Source organism: Carettochelys insculpta, chromosome 29 (assembly GCF_033958435.1).
Source record: "Carettochelys insculpta isolate YL-2023 chromosome 29, ASM3395843v1, whole genome shotgun sequence".
NCBI classification, from domain to species: Eukaryota; Metazoa; Chordata; order Testudines; family Carettochelyidae; genus Carettochelys; species Carettochelys insculpta.
Window position 1 is genome coordinate 11,085,911 of NC_134165.1, and position 22,263 is coordinate 11,108,173.

General features: G+C 62.1%; 2 protein-coding genes across 3 annotated transcripts; one reads left to right on the plus strand and one right to left on the minus strand.

Moving 5' to 3' along the window:
* The first annotated feature begins 207 nt into the window (after positions 1-207).
* On the plus strand, positions 208-19,349 carry MAP3K12 (mitogen-activated protein kinase kinase kinase 12). 2 transcript variants are annotated; one of them, XM_074979729.1, is made up of 14 exons: positions 208-299; positions 6,834-7,347; positions 11,217-11,400; positions 11,791-11,982; positions 12,357-12,515; positions 13,129-13,287; positions 13,656-13,764; positions 14,402-14,511; positions 14,765-14,881; positions 15,486-15,623; positions 16,672-17,287; positions 18,066-18,136; positions 18,612-18,888; positions 19,243-19,349. In XM_074979729.1, exons 2-14 carry the CDS (start codon positions 6,903-6,905, stop codon positions 19,339-19,341), a joined length of 2,676 nt encoding a protein of 891 aa, XP_074835830.1. In that variant the 5' UTR covers positions 208-299; positions 6,834-6,902; the 3' UTR covers positions 19,342-19,349. The 2 variants fall into 2 exon arrangements, with proteins under 2 accessions (XP_074835830.1, XP_074835829.1); XM_074979728.1 differs by lacking the exon at positions 208-299 and having other exon boundaries at positions 6,619-7,347.
* LOC142003301 (large ribosomal subunit protein eL31-like) lies at positions 2,717-3,091 on the minus strand. Its single transcript, XM_074980127.1, has one exon. It carries the CDS (start codon positions 3,089-3,091, stop codon positions 2,717-2,719), a length of 375 nt encoding a protein of 124 aa, XP_074836228.1.
* Positions 19,350-22,263: the final 2,914 nt, after the last annotated feature.

A 22,263-nucleotide genomic window follows, 5' to 3' on the forward strand; every position in this document is an offset into this window, starting at 1 on the left:
CCCGGCCCCGGCCCCGGCCCGGGGATGAGCTCAGGCCCCGCTCACCTTGGCTCCTGCCTTGCCAGGCGATGACATCAGCACCGGGGGGCTACCTGCGGCAGAGGCGGGCGCCGGCGCAGCCCATTGGCCGGCGCCCCGGCGGGGGCGGGGCTCGGAAGAGGTGGCAAAGCGGCGGGGGGCTGTGGGGGCGGCGCCGGGGCTGGCGCAGAATCCGAGCGAGGGAGGGCTCCGGCGGCAGCACATGGACGGGCCGGGGCCGGGGAGCGGGAGCGGAGCGCGGGGACAGCCCGCCAGCCACGGTGCGTGTGGGCACAGCTGGGCCTGCGCCGGCAGGGGCCGGGGGCGGCTGTGCACAGGCGGGTGGGCAGAGGTCGATGGAGCGGGGCTGGGGCTAGGTCGGTGCGGGGACAAGCTGGCCTGGGGCTGGCGGGCAGGAGGGGGAGGGATGAATGGATAGTGTAGGAATGGGCGGATGGGTGGGGGTGGTGTATGGAAGGGATAGACAGAGGCGGGTGTATAGGGATGAATGGATGAACGGACAGAGGGGGGCGGATGGGGACAGGTGGATGGATGGATGGAGGGGGGTTGATGGGGACAGGTGGGTGGATGGGTGGATAGAAACGGGTGGATGGATGGACAGAGGGGGGTGGATGGATGGACGGAGGGGGGTTGATGGAGACAGGTGGATGGATGGACTGGGGGGACAGGGACAGGTGGATGGATGGATGGAGGGGGGTGGTTAGGGATGCATAGATGGATAAATGTGTGTGGGGCAGATGAGAGGCTTGGGGCTAGGCAGACATCCGGGCAGACAGGAGCAGACCAGGCTGGCCCGGGGAGTGAGGCTTGGTTGGCAGGGAGCAGAATGGAGCCGTGCTGCAGAGTAGCCCCCAGGGCAGGCGCCGTGCTAGGGACATGCCGAGGAGGAAATAAACAAAGCCGAGGTGAGGTGCCACGTGTGGGCCAGGCTGGGCCGGGGAGCCCAGCTGGCGGGGGGGGGCACCCCATGGCTGGGGCCAGGTGAGAGCAGCATGTGGTTCCCACCCAGGCTGGCGGGGCAGGGGGGAGGCTGCAGCCCCTGCAGTTTGGAGCAGCTCCCCGAGGAGAGGAGCAGGGCCCCAGGGTGGCTGCTCTGTGTGGGGCGGTGCCGGGCAGAGGTATGGGGCATTCCCACCTGTTGGCCTGAGCCTGCGGGGCTGCCGGTCCCGCTGCCCCGCCACAGGTGCGGCTGCCCCACTTCACCCACAGGGGCTGGGTTGCAGGGGCAGGAGTCTGGGCACCGGGGCAGGTCTGGGCTTGGTGAGGGCATGAGGGGGGGGTCCAGCTTTGCGGGGAGGAGTGCAGGAGGTTTGGGCTGAGGGATGCAGAGAAGGGCTCTGGCCAGCAGAGCGAGGGGTTCATGCTTGTTCTGGCTTTGGGGTGAGGCCTGCAGAGGGTATTGGAGTGTGCAGTGCCAGAAGGAGCTGGCTGAGGGGCGCAGGAGGATTCTGGCATTGGGAGAGCAATATGAGGGGTGCTAAGCACAAGGGTGAGGGGGTAGGAAGGGGTTGGGGTGTCGTACTGAGAGGCCCCAGGGAGTTTGGGATTGGGGTGGGAGGTGCCAGGCTATTCGAGAGAGGAGTGAGCAGGGCTTTGATATTGTATTGAGCTCTGGCAGAGGGATGAGGAGCGCAAGGGGTGTCAGGTGCTGGGTGCAGGGGGTTGCATGAGGGGTGCAGGGGACATTGGGGTGAGGATGCAGGAGGTGGGTTTGGATGAGGGGTGCCAGAGTACTGAAGTAGGGGGTGAGAAGGGCTCTGGGTATTGTGCTGAGGTCTAGCAATGGGCTGGGAGGTATTGGAGTGTGAGATCCCAGAGGTTGGCATTGGTGGAGGGCTGTAGGGCATTGGGGGGGTTGTAAGGCATTGGGAGGAGGCTGGGATGTAGGTGGGCATTCCCCTCGCTGCATCACCTCTTTCACCCAGTAGTGCAGTGACTCAAACTGGTGGAAAGTGGCCATTGGCTTGGCTTGGTCCCTCTCCTTCTCCCTACGTCCCCAGCAGACCCCCCATGCTCCCTGCCAGACTGGTGCCCCCAGCGTGTCAGCCTGGTGCCCGTGCTGTACATTTCTTGCTGGCTGGTTTCTATGCATGACTGAGCCCAGACCCTCCTGACCCATGGCAGGGGAGGGGCGAGTGCTCTGCTCCCCACTGGCCTGGTCTGCCCTGCTGGTGGGGACCCCCTCCTTAGCCATCACTCCGGCTGGCATGGTGCGGGCAGACAGACCTGGGCCCTGCTTTACCCAGGAGGGATAATGAGAGGGTGCTGCAGCAGGGTGGAATGAGGGGATGGATCAGCCCATTTGCAATGCACATGGGACATGCTGAACAGGGTTAGAGTCACAGAAAGTGGGGTACAGAATAGAGGTTATTTGGGAGATTGCAGGAAACAGAGCAAAATATTATCACATGGACAGTCCAGCCAAATAATGGTTAAGGGGCATGGAGGTATCTATCTATCTATCCATCTATCTATCTTGTCTGCACACCCGCTGTACACTTCCTCACCAGCTGACCTTGAAATTCACTGGGATTTGGTCCCTAACTCTCCTAGCCTCTGTGGACAACTCCCACCGCACTGAGGATTGTCTCAAAAACTGCATCCCTGAATTTGCAGGTCGCATTTATGCTGGGACATTTTTTGTTATTTTTTTAACTTTTTAGCACTGAAAATCAGTTTAGTTTTCATCCACACTGACTCTGTGTAGACTTTGGAAAGTGGTGACTGGTACGTAGGTAAGCAGCGTGTACAGCGTGTTGGGTGAATCTTCATCCTCGTGTTTTCTGGATAAACGTGCACGGACGTGGTAGGGAACATTCCTTATGCTGTTGGCCCAGACTGCTTTGTTCAGTCTGGTGTCAATGCGTACATGAGGAGTACCCATCTCCTTCAGTGCACGTTTCCAGATCTCCTTGAGAGCTCGGGGTGCACATTTCTTGAAACGCACTCCCTGGAGCCATTTGTGAACTGTGATGGTATGTTCCCTGGTCACCACCTCACCGATGGCAAATCTTCCCTTCTTCTTTTCTCCACCTTTCCTTGCTGGTGACATCTGTACACCACCTACCAGGACGGTCAACTTTCTGTGTGTGTATATGGTCCCATGCCACTGGTGGCTGTTATTTGCAGGCTGTGAGCCCCCTGGAGAGAAGTTACTGTCACTCAGTAAAAGAGGGTGATAAAGAATTAGGGTGGGGGGCGTATTTACAAAGGAGGAAGCGGTGGTGGTGGTGGAGAGGTGAGACTGGGCGGCTGGGGAAATTCCTTCACTGGGGGAATTTGTAACCAGGTTGAGGCAAAGCTAAGCCAAGTTCTGGACTGAAGGGCCTTGCTTGGATTGGGGTGAGGGGCTGTCAGGGCCTCTGGCCTCCAGGTTCCCTCCCAGCCTGCAGTTGTGACCCAGATCACAGCATGTCACTGTGCCCCCCCACCAGGCTCCGATGCGCAGCTTACACTAAACCGCACACACTGCTACTAATGCCAGACAGCAGCCGCAGGGAGCGAGGGACCCACATGGAGTCTCACCCAAATGGCCCTGTACTGAACTTCATTTGCATACAGATAGATTTTTAGCCAATCAGAAACCCGGCTGGCAGCCATTGGCTCACCTGATGTGTAAAGGGAATAGCAGGCACATTGCCCTGGAGCTGGACCTGGGAGAGAGTGGTGGGAAGGAGCTGGGTAGAAATGGGTAAAGGTTCCGATCTCCAGGGCCTGTTGCAGTCTGGAAATTTGCTCTGTGTCCTATGTGTTGCCCTGAGTGAATGTCCCCTCCGGTCAGGCCCCTGGGAGCCCTGAGCCAAGCGAGTCAGGTTCCAACCTGGTTCACGCATCATCTGTAGTCAAGTCATGGCTGGACCCTCTCTGCAGGCGTCCAGCGGCACGGGCAAGATGATCCCAAGCTGGCCCTGGGACCTGCTGTGGGACGGAGAGGAGGTGCAAATGGGGCAGGACCCTGCTGGGTCCACTCTGTGGGCTTGTAGCCCTGGGGAAGTCAGGAAGCAGCGCTACTGTGGGGTGAATTGCCTGGATGTATGTGTCCTTGCTGTAGGAGTATGCAGCCGGGCTGTTGTGGCAGAGTGGGATGCAGGCAGCATGTGCCCTGCGAGTCCATCACCAGTGCCGTGAGCTGGTCTAAGACCTCTCCCCTGCCCTGGTTTCACCCTGTCATTACTCATCGTCTGAGCTGTCTGTTTTTAAATCCTAATCACCTGATAACAGGAAACCATGTCTATGGAGTGCCCTGCGCCCTCTGGGGCCTCTTTAAATTATAGCAGCCCCCGCCCCCCCCCAAGCTGTCCACCCAGCCAGTGCCTTCCATCTGAGGAGCTGGTTGCACTTTGCAGAATAATTAATTTGCCTGTCCCACCTCCGAGCATTATACCCATGCCATGGATGGGGAAACTGAGGCACAGAGCATTTAACACCTCCGCCAACACAGCGAGGAGAGTAGAACTCAGGCATCCTGACACCTAGCCCTGTGCTTTAAGCACATGCTCTATCCTTCCAGGACTGAGGCTGAGAACTCAGGCATCCTGGGCCCCAGATTCTGGAAGCAGGGATTAGACCAGGATGTTCCATTCCTTGTCCTAGGTTTTAAACCCCAGGTGCTCTATGCTGTCCTCCAATAGGCTGTGGAGTTAGGAATTTATCTAATTAATGCTGCGTGCATGAAGACTGGAGTGCAGAATTAACCCTGTTTGCATGAAGCAGTTCCTGCCTTCAGGTTTGATAATATTTACTAAACACAAGCCTTTTTTAGCCTATCTATTTATCGGATCTCCCTAGAGATCTAGCCAGCTTAAGGGATTTCAGTGCGCAGTTGGCATAGAAATTGCCTGGGATTTGGTCCCTAACTCCCCTAGCCTCTGTGGACAACCCCTGTCACCCCATGGATTGTGTCAGAAACAGGATCTCTGATTGTCAGATTTGTAGCCGGCGTTACTGACGAGAACTTCTCACCCCTGGCGCTCAGGGGTCCTGAGCAGCTGCCCCCTTCTGCGCTGGCCCCGTGGGGCAGGAGGGCTGTGGTCTCTTATTTTTCTGGGCAGCCACAGCCTTAGCTATGTTGGTTCTGCCCAGAGCCAGCTGACCCAGCCAGAGGTGAGGGCTTCCCCTGCTACCTTGGGGAACGGAGCAGCCAGACGGCTGGCGAGAGACGGGGCTGGCTCCTGTTCCTGCACGGCCGCCTGACTTCCCGGGAAGCCTGCCGTGCTGCATGCTAAGTGAGCTGGGCTCTGGCACCTGCATGGGAGAGAGCCTGGCACATCACTGCCAATGCACACGGCAGCCTCAGCCGCCTGACAGAGGGGGCACACGCACCCCCTTGCTCCCAGCCACACACGGGTGTGCAGAAAGCCACGCGCACAGAGCTACACTGACTCACACCCACACACAGGGATACAGCTGCACACATGGACACACACGATTGCACAGCTACACGCAGAAACACACATAGAGCTGCACACTGACAGAGCTACACTCACCCACACACACAAATGCACAGCTGTGCTCAGAGATGCGCACGCACTGCTACACAGCTCCACACAATCACACAGCTCCACACAGAAACACACACAGAGCTGCACACTAACACACAGCTACCCCCCAGAGCTGCACCAGCTCACAGTTACACCCACACCGCTGCGCACTGCTGCACAACTACACACGGGCACACAAATAGCTACGTGCATACAGGTTCACATAAAACTATATACTGATACACAGAGGCACACACACAGCTATGCACTGGCATACAGCTACACACACACACACTGACAGCAACACACAGAGCCACACTGCTGCCCAGGGAGCCACACACAGGGACACAGATAGAGCTGAGCACACATAGGGGCACACATAGCTATATACTAATACATAGAGACACACACAACTACACAGCTACAAGCAGAGCTACACACATTCTGATGCACACTGCTACATACACAACTACACACATATGGAGACACTCAAAAAGTTCCACACTGACACACAACTGCTCATACAGAGCTCCCCAGCAACAAACACAATCGGCTACACAAGCACAGCTACACATGCACACACACTCACCAGCGGCCATGCTAGCACCACCTGTGGGGCGGTCTCCCCAAACTTGCAGGCTCCAGACACAATGCACCCCATACAGCTCTAATGCCATGTTCTTTATCCAAGGGGACATCTCACCCCTGGCCACCAGGGCCTGGATTGACTGCCAGCCCTGAGCCAAGTCCCCAGTTGCCCTAACCACTAAGCCACACTGCCAGGGCACTTCAGACATGAATGCAGCCTCCCCCGGTCCCTGTGTGCTATAGGTCTGTAGCATTAACTTTAGTCCCCAGAGGGGGCCTGAGCCTGCCCAGCTACAGGGAAGGACACAGCCTGGGAGGAGCCGGGGGCAGGTCAGAGGGTTCAGCACCTTGGAGAGCTCAGGCTGCAGCTGGTGGGCCATGGGGTAAATGGGCCAGAACTCAGCCAGGAGCAGGGAGCCAGAGCTGCCTGCTCACGCTAGCCATGCCCTCCAGCCACTGCCCCGGGCCGGGCAATGGGAGGCTGGGTGCCTTCTCCCCAGGCATGCTCATGGGCACGCCTGGCACGTTCTCTAGCATGGCACATGCCATCTCCACAGCCATGCCTGGCACACTCGCTACCATGGCAGATGCGGCCACGTGGGGAAGGTTGCCAAAGCAGCCCCAGCAGGTGCCCAGCAGTGGAGCCGGCAGCAGGCCATTGGATACACCCAACTGCCCCTGTGGGGCTGCACTTTCCAGCAGGATCCTGTTTCCTTTCCTCCCCAGGCTCCGCCGGCGTTGCCCCTCGACTGCCACCCCAAGGGGCGTGTGGGCCACTGATGCCCAGAGCCCGCCATGGCCTGCCTCCACGACACCCGGACCCCCTCCCCGTCCTTTGGCAGCTTCAACACCATCCTGGCGGAGAGCTCCCTCCGCAAGCTGGACCCCGACGCCTCGGACTGCACCCCCGAGAAGGACCTGACACCCACGCAGTGCGTGCTGCGGGATGTGCTGCCCGTCGACGGGGGCGGCCACAGCCCCACGCCCAGCGAGGAGACGCGCGAGCAGTTCGCCAACAGCGTCCTGCAGCTGCACGAGAATGAAGCTGGCGGCGGGGGCGGGGGAGCCGGGGCGGGGGCTGGGAACCCCGAGGTGCGGCACACCCGGTACCACGCGGACCAGGTCCGGATCCACTGCCAGACGAGCAGCGGCTTCCTGGAAGGGCTCTTTGGCTGCCTCAAGCCTGTGTGGACCATGATCGGCAAAGCCTACTCCACCGAGCACAAGCACCAGCAGGAAGGTGCGTGGCCCTGGCTGTGCGGGGAGGGGCGTGACCGGGACTGGGCAAGAGGTGTAGGAACCCGCCTGGCCTGAACTGGTGACCATCTGGGGGCTTAATCAGGAGCAGCTCCATGGTGTCACACGGCCAGATCCCCAGCTGGTGTAAATCACTAGCAGCTCCATGGATTCACCAAGTCTGATCCTCAGAGCCTGTAAATCAGCAGTGCTCCATCTGCATCTCTGGGCCCCATCCCCATCTGGTGTAAATCAGCAGTGCTCCATCAGTGTCTCTGGGCCCGATCCCTATCTGGTGTAAATCAGCAGTGCTCCATCTGCATCTTTGGGCCCAATCCCGATCTGGTGTAAATCAGCAATGCTCCATTGGCGTCTCTGGACCCGATCCCTATCTGGTGTAAATCAACAGTGCTCCATAGGAGTCACAGATCCCGTTGATGTAAAGGAGCTGTGGTAAATTGCCTGTAGCGCCATTGGCATCACACGGTGGCTCTCTGTCTCCTTCTAGTGGCTGGCTCATGTCAGCCGGGTTGAGTGGCTGCTAGTGCTGCCCTAGCCATGTGGGCTCCTAGCAGAATCCAGGGGTTCTGTGACTGAGCCCAGCTGCCCCCCTGCCCCCTGGCCTGGCTGGACAGCGCTGCTCTCTGGGTCAATTCAGAGGGTCCCCCTGAGCCCTGCAAGGAACAGAGGGGCAGATCTTGCCCTGTCATTGCGCATTGTCTCTGGCTGAAATGCAGCCACCTCTTGGGGGCGACAAGGTGGCTGTTAACAGTCCAGGGAGGGAAATGTAGGTGTGGACTGTTGTGTCCCTGTGAGTCTGCTGGGGCATGGGATGGTGAGATTTATGGGGGAGCAGAACAGAAGCATCCAAGCCAGAGCGCTGGGGGGGAATTCCCCAGCTCTCAAGGAGAGCCCCAGGCTTTGGAAGGGCAAGACAGATAGTTGGTGGAGGAGGAGAAAAGATGAGATGGGGAACGAGCAGCTCCTGTTCCACTTTCCCCTATGGCTCTGGCTATCTCCTCCCAGCTGGCCCTGCCTCCATCTCTCGCCCCAGCTCTGGGCTCCTCACCCAGCCTCTTGCATCTGCAGCAGGAGTCAGACATGGGGGGCAGGGATGAAGGCCAGGGCTGGCCCCAAGCCCAGGCTGGAGCCGGGGGCGCTGCTGGCAGGCAGCATTCTCCAGGCCTGGCTGAGCAGCAGCCAGGCCCTGCCAGCAGCTTCCCTGCAGCAAGCGTGAGTGAGCGTGATGAGCATGTGAGTTTGGGACCGAGGTTGGGGGAGTGTGTGTGTGTGTGTGTGTGTGTGTGTCTGGATGCATTTGCTTGGGAGTGGGTGAGTGTCTGGGAGTGTGAGTGCACCTGTGAGTGTGTTTGCACTTGTTCATATGCACCTGGGAGCTTGTATGTGTGAGCCTGGGAATGCATGCCCAAGAGCGTGTGTGCATGTGTGTGTGTGTGTGTGTGTGTCAGGAAGAGTGTGTGCGCGTCTGGGAGTGTATGTGTGTGCATTAGCATGTTTGCATGTGCCTGCGAGTGCATGCGTGTGGTTGTGTGGGTACGTCTGAAAGTGTGGGGGCATTCATGTGTCTGGGAATGGGTGTGAGCTTTGGTATGTGTGTGCGTGCTCACATGAGTGTGTGTGAGCACATGCATGTGTGCCTGAGAGTGTGGACATGTGTGCATGACAGGATGTATGTACATGTGAACATGTGTGTAAGTGTGAAGGTGAGCGTACCTGCGTGTGCTGGGAGTGTCTGTGTGTGTTCCAGAGCATGTGCGAGAGCATATGTGGCTGTGTGCATGTGTGTAAGCATGTGTGTATGCTGTGAGTGTGTATGTGTGAACGTGTCTGGAAGCATGTGTTTGAGCATGTGTGTGCGCTGGGAGTGTGTTTGTGTGCACCTGGGAGCATGTGCATGTGAGCCTGGGTATGCGTGCATGAGAGCGTGTGTGTGTGTCAGGAAGAGTGTGTGTGCGCATCTGGGAATGTGTGTGCATTAGCATGTTTGCGTGTGCCTGGGAGCATGGGCATGTGGGTGTGTGGATATGCTTGAAAGTGTGTGTGGGCATACGCGCATGTACCTGGGAATGGGTGTGAGCTTTGGGGGGGTGAATATGTGTGTGTGCCTGGGAGTGTGTATGTGTGAACACATGTGTCTGGAAGTGTGTATGTGACAGGATGTCTGTACATGTGAACATGTGTGTATGTGTCTGGACGCATGCATGTGAGCACACCTGTGTGCCTTTGTGTGCTCCGGAGTGTGTGTGTGTGAGCGTATGCAGATGTGTGCATGTGTAAATGTGTGTAAGCATGTGTGTGCTGTGTGCTTGTGTGAACATGAGTGTGGGAGTGTGTGTGTGCTGGGAGTGTCTGTGTGTTCCAGAGTGTGTGAGAGCATATGTGGGGGTGTGCATGTGAGTGTGTGAAATGTGTGTAGCCATGTGTGTGTACTGTGAGTGTGTGTGTGTGAACGTGTGTGTGGAAGCATGTGTGTGAGGACTTGTGTGTGCCTGGGAGCATGCACGCCTGAGGGCGGCTGGGGACCTGTCTGAAAGTGGCAGAGCGGATGTGTTTGTGTGCAAGGCGGATGGCCTGGGTTTAGTGCCCGTGTGACGGTTGTGCGTGCAGCTATGAGCGCGTGCCCACGCCCACGTGTGTTTCAACAAGTCCACATGCAGGGGGCGTGCTCCTGGCATCCCATGGGCAGGTCCCCCGGGCGAGGCAGCCAGCTGCCCATGGGCAGCTGCTTGCTGTGAAAGGGCCAGGCCAGGATGGCTGCTCCATGACTTCACCCACACACACGGGCCCTCGAAGGCCCCAATCCTGCACAGGCAGCGAGATCCCAGGGGGTGTGAAACCCTGAGCCTGTGAGCCTGACACTGACCCTCCCCCCCCACTGGGAGCTGCATGGGCCCCTCAGCACAGCCCAAGGGATCTGGCTGGGATGTGGGTTTGCAGCAGGAAGCTTCTGGGGGGTCTGGGGTCTGTGAGATGCCAGAGCCCCCTCTATTGCCTGGGCTCAGGCCATGCTGGGCCTGTCTACTCAGCTGGGGGAAGGAGCCGGTGTCACAGTCCCCAAGGGCAGGTGAGCAGGGAAGAACAGGAGTGAGCCGCTGGGGTTGCCAGATGTGTGGGGAATGTGAACACACGCTCACACTTGTACACACTCACACAGCACGTAGGCACCCCCGCGCACACTCCCCCGCACTAACCACCCCCCATTGACTCACCCCGGGGTTCTAATCACCCCCGTGTTCCTCTTTCTCCTGCATGGGGGGTTTGCGCTCAAACCGTAACGCGAGGGCTTGAGGCTGCAGCGTGGACTGGGCCCAGGGTGGTGATGGGGACACAGCCAAGGGGAGAGAATCAGGAGAGAGAGAGAGCCAGGGACTCTCCATGAGCTCTATGCAGGGTGGGGCCTTTGCCACACAGCAGGGCAATGCTGATTCCATCCAGCAGAGGGCAGCAGTGTCTCCTGCCTAGGCACAGAGTTGCAGGTTTGCTGCAGTTGCATGGTATAACCTCAGGAGGCCGGGCATGGGTGAGGTGTTGGGGTGGGGGGTGGTGATCAGGGTCCTGCCATCCCCTCACTCAGGGGTGGGGGAAACAAAGGCCGAGGGGGAGGGTTGGACTCCTGTGGCCTGATTCTGCACAGACTCACTTGGGAAATGCACCTCTGCAGGGAGGCAGCATTGAGCTCTGGGCTCTTGCTGTAAAGGGGCAGGTGTGTCTGGGGGGGATGGGGTGCGTCTCCCTTCTCCCCCCATCTCTGGAGCCCTCCCTCTGCCGTCCCCCTGGCCAAGCCCTGACTGCCTGGCAACGCCGCCTCTATGGCCAGGACAGGTGGCGCAGCTCTGGGTCTCGCCCCTGCAGACACGTGGGAGGTACCTTTCGAGGAGATCCTGGATCTGCAGTGGGTGGGCAGCGGGGCACAGGGCGCCGTCTTCCTGGGGCGCTTCCGCGGCGAGGAGGTGGCAGTGAAGAAGGTTCGAGACCTCAAGGAGACAGACATCAAACACCTGCGCCGGCTCAAACACCCCAACATCATCACCTTTAAGTGAGTCGAGGGGAGGGAGTCTCCAGGGGTCCTGCATGGGGCTGCCCCCATCTAGGCTGCCAGGATGGGGTGGGGCACACCCAGAGCACCCCTCCTGTATGCCCAAAGGAATGCACCCTTGTAGGATGCAGGGTGCCTGGTGCTGCCTGGCAGTGCCCACCCCATTGTGCCTGGGGCGTAGCAATGCCAGCTCTCTGGAAGGGGCACTCAGCCTACAGCTGAGGCCCAGCATGGGGGAGGGGCACAGGACTCCTGGTAGGGGAAGTCCAGGGCATCCCCCCATGCCCACACCCTGTCTGCCCAGCCGCTGCCCATCTGTTCCTGGCCAGGAGGCCTTGCCACTCCCTTGCCCAGCTGGTCCCTCACCAGCCCTGTTCTGCTTCCCCCCAGGGGCGTCTGCACCCAGGCACCATGTTACTGCATCATCATGGAGTTCTGCGCCCAGGGCCAGCTGTATGAGGTGCTGCGAGCCGGGCGCAAGGTCACCCCCTCCCTGCTGGTCGACTGGTCCATGGGCATTGCCGGTGGCATGAACTACCTGCACTTGCACAAGATCATCCACCGCGACCTCAAGTCGCCCAAGTAAGCGGCAGCACTGGGCAGTGGCAAGAGGGTGGGCGTGGGGCCTGCAGGGGAACGGGGGCAGGAAGTGGCCTGGGGCCTGCAGGGGAGGGTGGCACCCCTGGGCAAGGCCAGGTCCATCAGCTGATGCCCATCACCTCCCTCCCCAGCCTGCCTGGACCCGCCCATCCCTCGCCCCCTGTTGGCGAGTGCCGGCAACGCAGCCAGATCTACCTCCTGCCTGAGCCATTCCCAACCCTGCTGGTGTGGGAAGCCCCCCACCCACACTCGGCTCCCCCAGGGACCAGCGCTGGGTGTGAGAGGCGGCCTCAGGGAGCGCCCCCTTGCTGCCGGAGGAGGTAGCCCCCCCCTGCACTGAGCCCTCCCTCCCCCAGCATGCTGATCACCTGCGACGACGTGGTGAAGATCTCTGACTTCGGCACCTCCAAGGAGCTGAGTGACAAGAGCACCAAGATGTCCTTTGCTGGCACCGTGGCCTGGATGGCCCCCGAGGTCATCCGCAACGAGCCTGTCTCCGAGAAGGTCGACATCTGGTGAGAGCGCGGGGGGGTGGGGTGGGGGGGGTGGGGGGCAAAGCTGCTGGGGTGTCCCCAGGCCTGTGGCAGGATCGGGGGGAGGGTTGGAGCTCAGAAGGTTCGTGACCGAGGGTGGAAACAGGTGGAGGACAGAGGAAGGGATGCAGGGGCGGGACCTGGCTGGGGGCTCCTTCCCCTGCTAACGGGTGTTGGAGGGAGGAACTAGGAGAAAGATGAGCCAGTAGAGGGCGCTGGACTCTATAGTGATAGTGCCTCAGTTTCCCTCCGCCCCCGCCTTCGCTTGTGTCCTGTAGCGCCTTGAGATCGGCGCCGGGGTTGGGGGGGGGGCGTTTCGGGCGGGCCCACAAGGGAGCCAGATGAGGCAGCAGGAGGGGTCACTGCAGGGCAGGAGTGTTGGAAGCTGCTGGGAGCTTGTCCAGGGATCAGAGTCTCCCTGGCCCGGCCCCTAGCTGAGAGGCAGCTCCCCGAGCCCCACCATTCCCTGGCTGTTGCCTTGGGGCAGGGCTGGGAGGACCATGGTGGCAGAAGAGTGGCAGATTCCAGGGGCGGCAGCCAGCACCCACCTCTCCCAGAGAGCCCCACCCCCACCCCTGACACCTCCCGCCCCCAGGTCCTTCGGGGTGGTGCTGTGGGAGCTGCTGACGGGCGAGATCCCCTACAAGGACGTGGACTCCTCGGCCATCATCTGGGGCGTGGGCAGCAACAGCCTGCACCTGCCTGTGCCTTCCAGCTGCCCCGACGGCTTCAAGATCCTGCTGCGCCAGTGCTGGTTAGTGCCCCCCAGAACCGGGGAGTGCCCCTGACTCCCAGTTGTCCCCCAGGGCTGGTGAGTGTCCCCCGGTGACCCTACTCCAGTGCTGGCACGTCCCCCTGGCATTGCCCACAACAGCCCCCCAGCTGCTGGAGAATATGACCCCAGTCCCCAGGCTGGCAAGGGGCAATATCCTGGGGTTCCCCCAGCCAGATTGTGCCCCCCCCAGGCAGCCCCACGCCCCAGGAGTCTGATGGGTCTCAGCCCCATTCCCTGTGAACCAGGTGCCCTGTTGCCCCCCCGTGAGTCAGAGGGACCCAGGGCCAAGGCCCTTTGCTGGGGGCCCGTGTTTGCCCTGGGACCTAACCCCATCTCTGTGCCCCTAGGAACAGCAAACCCCGCAACCGGCCGTCCTTCCGCCAGATCCTGCTGCACCTGGACATCGCCTCGGCGGACGTGCTCTCCACGCCCCAGGAGACCTACTTCAAATCCCAGGTGGGGCCTCGGGGCAGCCCCCATGCACCGCCCTCCCCTCCCTCGCCAGCCCTGTGCACCCCCCTGCCCCCCCCACCAGCCCTGTGCACTGCACTGCCCCTCCCCTCCCCTCCCCGACCAGCCCCGTTCACTGCCTTGCCCCATCCCCTCCCCCACCAGCCCCTGCTCGCTGCCCTGCCCCCTCCCCTACCCTGTGCACCGCCCTGCCCCTTCCCCTCCTCCACCAGTCCCCACGCACCTCCCTGCCTCCCACACCAACCCTGTGCATGGCCCAGCACCTTCCCCTCCCCCACCAACCCCCTTGTACCACCCTGCCCCCGGGTCCCCCCACCAGCCCCAGTGCACCACCCAGCCCCTTCCCCACCCCTGCCAGCCCCGTGCACAGACCTGCCCCCTCTGCTCCCCGCCCCCCAACCCCCCACCTTTCCCTCTTCCAGCCCCCATGCGCTGCTAGTTCCCCACCATACTCCCACCCAGCTCCCTCCCTCCCCCCACTCCCTCTTCCTGCTGCCCCACCTCCACTCCCCGCACACAACTGCTGGGGAGACCTGGCCGGGGCCGGGGCCAGGGCCGGGGCCGGAGCCAGAGCTCCAGGGAGAGAGCTGAGCTTCCCAACGCCCCCACGTCCCCCCTGCAGGCGGAGTGGAGGGAGGAGGTGAAGCTGCACTTCGAGAAGATCAAGTCGGAGGGGACCTGCCTGCACCGGCTGGAGGAGGAGCTGATTAACCGGCGCCGTGAGGAGCTCCGGTCAGGGGGGGCCCGGGACAGCCACTCGGGGGGGGAGGGGTCGGAGATGTCCATGGCAGGGGAGTGCCCCACTCAGACGGGGGAGGGGAGGGCAAAGCTGTGCCCAAGGGCCCCAGCCCAGGCATGAGGGGAGACAGGGGTCCCCCCGGGGGGAGGGGTAACCTCCCATTCTGATCGGGGGGGCGGGGCGGGTTTTGGCCCCACCTCCCGCTGGGTGACTGACAGCTTCGCTTCTGGCCGCGCCTCCCGGCAGGCACGCTCTGGACATCCGGGAGCACTACGAGCGCAAGCTGGAGCGGGCCAACAACCTGTACATGGAGCTCAACTCCCTCATGCTGCAGCTGGAGCTGAAAGAGAAGGAGCTGCTCAGGTGAGGTCGGCCCCCAGCCTGGGGGGTCTGGACCCCCCATCACTGCTCGTCCCCCTCCCCCATCGCTGACCTCCCTGTGGGCATCCGCTGCTCCCCAGCCCCACATCACGGTCCCTGGAGGGATATAGCCCCCCTACCACTGCTCCACGTGGGGCTTCAACCCCCACGTCTCTGCCCCCCCGAGGCATCCAGCCCCTCTGTCTCCAGCCCATGGGGTCAAACGCCCCAGTTTCTCCCTGCCCTCCCAAAGACACAGGCATGGTCTGAAGGGTACCAAACACAGGGGGTAATGCCCAGCATTGGGACCTAGCATTGAGACTGACGGGGGCAGTGCCCAGGCCAGGGCTGGGGCTGGGGGAGGCAGTACCCGGGCTGGGGCTGGGGGAGGCAGTACCCAGGCTGGGGCTGGGGCTGATGGGGCGGGGGGTGCTCAGGCTTGGGTTGGGGCTCACAGGGGCAGTGCCCAGGCTGGGGCTAAGTCTGACAGGGGGCAGTGCCCAGACCAGGGCTGGGGCTGATGGGGGGCAGTGCTAGGGCTGGGGCTGGGGCTGGGGCTGGGGTGGGGGCAGTGCCCAGGCCAGAGCTGAGTCTCTCTCCCTGGCAGGCGGGAGCAGGCACTGGAGAAGAAGTACCCAGGGCTGTTCAAACCCCATGCGTCACGCAGCCTCCTGCATGGCAACACGGTGGAGAAGCTCATCAAGAAGCGGAACGTGCCCCAGAAGCTGTCGCCACACAGCAAGCGGTGAGGTCCCGTCCTGAGGCTGCAGCTGCACGTCAGGGCTGGGGAGTGGGGGTAAATGGAACTCTAGGTTCTGGCCTGGCGTGGGGCGGGCAGTGAGGTCTGGTGGTTAGCGCGAGGGAGGGGAGGGGAGGTCAGGGCTTCTGGCCCTGCCTTGCTGCTTTAAACGTCGCGTCCTACAAAACATATGCGTGGCAGACTGTGAACTCTGGTCGCCGTGTGTTCCCCCTGCCCCAGCCTGATGCTGCAGGGCAGACCAGCCCATTGCTGGGGGTCACAAGGCTGCCTCCCTTCTGCTGTGCCTCTGGAGCTGGACAGGCTGTTAGCCGCAGGTCCTGCCCTGACGGCAGCACCCTGCCAGCCGCCGGGCAGAAGGGTGGCAGTAACCTCCCATGCCAGCCTTCACTGGCACTGTGCCTGCACAGCTGGGTGCCCAGAAAGGGGTGGCTGCTGACTGAGGGCCCAGGTTTGCGGGCAGAAGCCCGGGAGTAAGGGGGGTGATGGCATAGTTGCCCAGCTTCACCCCTGCGTTGGGGCTGGGGTGTGTGTGGGGGAAATGGGGGCACAGGGGGAAGGAGGTGGGGGGAGGGAAGTGGGGGAGGGGCAGAGGGAGGTGGGGAGGGAGATGGGGTGAGGCAGCAAGAGGTCAGGGAGGGAGATGGGGCGGAGGCAGAGGGAGGAGGGGGGAGATGGGGGCAGAGGCAGAGGGAGGAGGGGGGAGATGGGGGCGGAGGCAGCAGGAGTCTGGAGGGAGATGGCGGGGGAACTACAGGCTGGGGAAAGGGGGTGTCTGAGGCTCACAAGCCGGGGTGGGAGGTGAGGCAGGGAACGTGGCAGAGGGGAGCTGAATTGCAGGGCATTGGGGAACCCTGTGGGGCGGGGGAGAGATGGAGAAATAGGGGCAGCGCAGGGGTAAGGGCTTGGGGTAGGCTGGGGCACAGGCCGTGGGGGAGGATGGGGTGGGGGCTGCAGAAGGGGTGCGGTGCATGTGGCAAGGGTGGGGCTCAGGAACTGGTACTCCTGACCGCCCCCCCCCCCACCCCACCCCCAGGCCGGACATCCTGAAGACAGAGGTGATCCTTCCCAAGCTGGACTCGGCCATCACCCAGGTGTCGATCCCCTCTTGCCAGAAGGGTCCCACGTCGCCTGGCCGGAGCCGGCGGGCCAAGCCGCGCTACCGCAAAGCCAGCGCCAAGGGGAGCTGCGGCGAGCTGCCAGGGCCCCGGGGCCCAGAGACAGCGAGCCCGGGGCAGCGGCTGGAGGCCTGCGCTGCCCTGCGGGGGCTGCCCCACGACCTGCTGCGTCGGATGTCCTCCTCCAGCCCCGACCTCATCAGTACCACCCTGGAGGCGGAGGCCAAGAAAGGGGGGGCCCCTGCCGGGCCCGAGTCGCCCCCGGCTGAGCAGCCGCGCAGCGAGACCCCCAGCGAGGACACGGCCTCCGTGCCCTTCTCCAGCAGCCCCGACTCGCCCTCCGCCAAGCAGGGGGCCGTGGGGCCGGCGGACAGGAGCCACCGCCTGCTGGGACTGGCGCAGAGGCTGCAGCCGGGTGAGGAGCCTGACAAGGAGGCGGGCCCGGCGGGCAAGGCTGGCCGGGCCAGCGGGGGCTCCCAGCAGCATCTGACGCCCGCCGCACTGCTGTACCGAGCGGCCGTGACCCGGAGCCAGGTGAGCACCGCTGCGGGGGGTGGGGGGGGCTGAGGCACAGGGCAATGGGGGAGGGGAACTGCAGAATGAGGGGTTGAAGCAAGGCCCAGAGAGTGGGGAGGGGCTGAAGGGGTTGGCGGGAGGGTGGGGGAGGAAAGGGGGCCTGGGCGTGGGAGGGGCCCATTGGTTGTGTAGGGGGCGCAGAGCTGGGCTGGGAACGCTGCACCCAGCTCTGGGGAGAGGGGGGTGTCCTGGGGGGGGGCTGGGAGATCATAGAAGCCACAGAAGTGGCCCCAGGCTGGAGGAGATGCTGGTGGTGATGGGCTCAGAAAAAGGCAGCAGGAAATGTGGTTTGGGGGGCCCAGGCACAGGGGGGCTCCTCACGTGAGCGGCGACTGAAGTCACTAGCCTGGTCTGCCCGCTCTGGCCCGTGCTCTCCCCAGCCCTCAGCAGCCTCCTCCTGTGCCCCCACCCATCCTCGGTACTCCCCAAGCCCTTGGCCCCTCCGTTTCACAATCTCCCTGCCCCTCCTCAGCAGCTGCGCTACCTCAGCCCTGAGCTGCCCCCCCAGCTTTCCCGGTGCCCCTGAACCCTGACCCCCACCTCCCCTAGCCCAGCCCTGGCAGCTGGTAGTGCCGGGGCTGGGCAGCGGGATGGGCTAGCCGGCTCTCACATGGCTGCAGGCAGGCCCTGGGCTGATCCGCTACGCGGGAGGGCAGCCTGTGCCCACGGGGTTCACGCCAGCCCTGACGGGGAGGAGGTGGGTCCTGCTAACGTTGGCTTCTTCTCTGCTCCCCAGAAGCGAGGGGTCTCCTCTGAGGAAGAGGAGGGAGAGGTGGACAGTGAGGGGGAGTTGCCGCTGAGGCAGAGGTGAGTCCAGCCCTCCTCCACGGGTGGGCCTCCAGCCCTGGGGCTAGGCCTCCCTCAGTGCCATAGGCCTGGAGAGCTCCTGGCCTGGGCAGCATGGCCGTGACACAGTCCTGTTTGTTGCCCTCTAGGGTGGTTTGTAATAGAAACTGCTCATTGGATCCCGCTAGCCAGGGTTGGAAGCAGTAGACATTAAAGCAGGTGGGGGTTGGAGCCAGGACAGAGCGGGGGTGGGCAGGTCTGGCGTCAGCTTGGGGAGGGGAGAGGAGGGGAGCCTAGTGGTTATAACACCTGGCCAGTCTGCCTGGGTGTTGTCCCCAGCAAGGCTGGTGAGTGAGGTTCGCTGGCTAAACCAGCGGGAAGGGTGGCCGGACGCCTGGGTTCTATCCCCGGCTCTGCCGCTCGTGTGGCATTGAGTTCTCCGAAGTCCTGCCGTGTCCCTCGCTGTTGGGTGATGGGGGCACTGCTCTGCCGCCAGGTGGCCGCAGGGGCGGAGCAAGCGCCAGTCGCTCTCCACCTTCAGCTCGGAGAACTTCTCGGATGGGGACGGCGAGGAGGGGAACACGAGCGAGGCCTCTCCCAGCGGCACGCCCGACGTCGCCAGCACCAACACAGGCGAGCGCTCGGACGACGTGCTCTCGCAGAGCTCCGAGCTCCCGCTGGACGCCCTCGCCCACGCCGACGGCCTGTCGGAGAAGGAGACCGCCGTCCAGCGTGTCAAGCACCAGCTCAGCGCCGAGCAGAATGCTGCTGAGGTGAGGGGGTGCTCTTGGAAAGGGGAGAGGGGCTCACAAACACCCCCCCCCCCACTCGGGGCAGCTGCAGGGTGGGGGAGAGTGGGGTTACAAGTGCTCCCCTGGGGGGGGGGGGGTCAAAGGGGAGGTTCTGGAGATGGGAGCCCTGAGTGCTGGGTGCATCCTGCCTGGGGGCTGGGCAGATGCCAGGACGCCAGTGGGGGGGGGCCCACAAGGGCTCCAAGGCCTGCCCAGGGAGAGCCCGGGGGGGGGGGGGGTGGAGGTGGAGCACCGGGTTGGCGGAGCAGGGCCAGATGCCAGCTCCCTGGTCCAGCTCGTGCTCTGACCTCGGCCTCTCGCTCGGCGCCGGAGCAGAACCCCTCCGCATATGAGGACTCAGACTGTGACAGCACTGAACTGGACCACTCGGGCAGCGCAGATGGGACCAGACCACCGGCCGACCTCAGCTCGTGATGGCCCAGCCCTGCCCCCACCCCCTGGAGGTTGTACAGCGCCCCCCCCCCCCCCCCCCGAGATATTTATATAAATAATCTATAAATCTCTATATAAAGCTATATAATGTATAATCTACCCCGGAGCAGCCCCTGCACTGAAGTCCCCTGCGTCTGGGTGGACAGACTGAGGGGGTGGGGAGAGTTTTTGGGGTGCTTCGTGGGGGCAGCCTTGTACTGCTGGAGCTTCCGCTGCAGCATCTGCCTCCTGGCCAGAAGCCAGGGTGAACCAGGACGGGCCCAGGCTGGGACAGGCCCATGATGCACTGGGGAGGAGGCGGCAGAGAATACACCTCCCCTCCCCAGAACAAGCTGCACCCAAGAGAGGAGCGACATGGAGCTGTCCTGCCCAGTTTGGGGGCGGGGGGGGCCAGCCGTGTGGCACAGCATTGGGGGGGGGGGGGGGGCAGGTGGGTTGCTGCTTTGGAGCTGAGAATGTCTGGGAGGTCCTTCATGAGCCCCAAACCTGCCCTGCCTGCCCCCCCCAAACAAACAAACGACCCCTGAATCTGCCCAGCACAGCAGCAGACTAGCCTGGGGTAAGCCCCTTCAGCTGCCCTGGGGCAGATGCATGAGCCCACCCAGTACGTCCAGGCAGCCCCTGGCTCCAAGGCAGCTCCACAACAGCCACACCCCAAGCTGAGTGCCATGGGGAAAAAAAATCTGCCCCTACCTGTCACCCCAGGAGTCTCAGGCCACATGGGCAAGGGCATGGGGAGGCTGCCTCCTGCTGGGCCCCACATGCACTGCACTTTTTGTTGGTACAGTTTTGTTAATTTATTTTAACATGAATGTTTATATTTGCACTTGTCTTGGTTGGAACAGGGAGGGGTGATGCTGGGGAGGGGAGGATGCTGCTGGGCCCCACTCATGCTGGGGGTTGGGGGGGGGGGGCTGCCTGCTTTGCCTACTTATGTATATAGGGTCTGTTTCTCAGGTGAAAGTTGCCCCCCTCCCCCCCCTTGGCCCACCCTCCCCCTGCATCCAGTCAAGTGTTCAGAGCCCACAGGCAGGGGAGCTGTGAGGCTGGCTGAGTAGTTGGGGGTGGGGGTTCACCCAGCACAGGAGTCAGGTGTACTCTGCCCCTCCACGCACACCCCCACCCAGGAAAAATACAACCCCCCCGCCCCCCACCGTGCAACTAGGCAGCGCTGGGTTTGACAGAGCCCCTTGGCCATGTGCTGGTTTGTCCCAGGCAGAAACCCAGGTGCAGAGTCCCTGCTCCATCTCCCCAGCCAGTGGGAGCAGAAGAGGTGGGGGCTCAAGGCCCCTGGGGGGGCACTGTGTGCTGCACAACCCCCTCCGGGGTAGAGCATTAGTCCATCATGCTGCAGCAGGAGGAAGACCACTGGTGTAGCTCAGCCCCCATTGCTTGGGGAGCATGCTGGGCCATGTAGGTCCCACAGAGGAGCATTGCAAAGGAAACAGCATCTGGCATCGGCTGTGGCCCTTGGGAACCCTCTCAATGCCAGAGCCGCACCCCATGGGTCAAAGCACTCACCTTGCCTGGGAAGCCTCTGTCTGGCCTCAGGGCACAGGAAGGGGACTAGGAGTAGGGTGACAAGCTCCTATCCACTCCCTTTGCACCAGCCCCAGGACTTTGGGCAGACCCCCTGGTGCCCAGGTTTCAGAAGTTTGCTGGCACAGGGTGTGTGTGTTCCCCAGCACGTTCGGGCCACGTGAGAGAGACTGCAGCTAAGGGACAGGCCTGAGCTAAAACTTAAGGGGCTGAAAAAAATGCTGATCTGGTGCCGGGTGGCCTGCCTCCTTGGGCTGGCTTCGCTGACCCTTCTGCCAACCCACCCCAGAAAAAATGGAAATGAAATAATTTGCTTCAAAGTGCCTTCTTGGGTTCCCACCAGCCTACTGCTCCCCCTCCAGGGATCTGTTCCCCTCATTGCCCTGGCCTGTGGCTGCAGAGCTAAGGCCTCCAGCTGCACATGGCCTCGAAACAGCTGTCTGGCCCCTGGCTCTGCCCCAGCAGCTGGGAAGGAAAAGGCTGGAGCCAGCCAGGCTGATCTGCAAACCCCTGCCTCTTCCTCCTGTGCAGCAAGGATGGAGCACTGCAAGGCAGCCTCAGGCTGCAGGGGCAAGGTGGAGAGAAAGGAAGCCCCCTTCCTTTGAGTAGGAGAGGTTGAGCATCACATACGCAGCCCAGGGCTCTCCAGAGCCAGGTAACAGCTGCCTCCATGAAACCTGGTTTAAAAAAAAAAAAACCCAAAAGCTCTGGGAGGCTAGAGCTAAGCTTCCCCACAGCATAGCAGCACAGGGCCGTGCTCCTAGCTGGTGGGGATGGAAAGAAAAGCTAAACATCACACCCCCCGCCTTCCCACCTGCACCCAGCTGGAGGCTAAGGGACAAGCAGCCAGACCTGTAATGCACCTGCTAGCCAGGCTGCTCTCCAGCAGCTCCCTTTCCAGGGCATTTTTCAAGCAGTGGGGGCAGGAGCCTCTACCACTGCATGGATTTTTCCAAGCTTGGCTCCCTTTGCGCAGCTGTTAGAACTGAGCAGCCAGGTCATCCCTTTAGTCTCTCCCCTGCAGCCTTCCCCTCAACTGCCCTTCATAAGTCCCCCTTCACTGCCTGCTCCCCAGCTCCAAGTCCTTCCCAACCACCCCACCATCCTAGACATCTTGCAGGAAGGTGGGAGGCAGAGCCCTGGGGAGCTCCTATCCTACCCCACTTCTGTCATTCTTCCTGTGGAAGGCAAGTTCACCCCCTCAGGCAAAGCCATACCTCAACCAGCTGGGACACCTCTGCCGTACATCTGTGTAAGATAGCCCCTGAATGTAACCCATCTGTATGGTCCTACCACTGCTAGATGAGTAATGACACCAGTTTCAATTAAAGACAATTTTGTATGGAAAGCCCTGGCAGGTGTGTT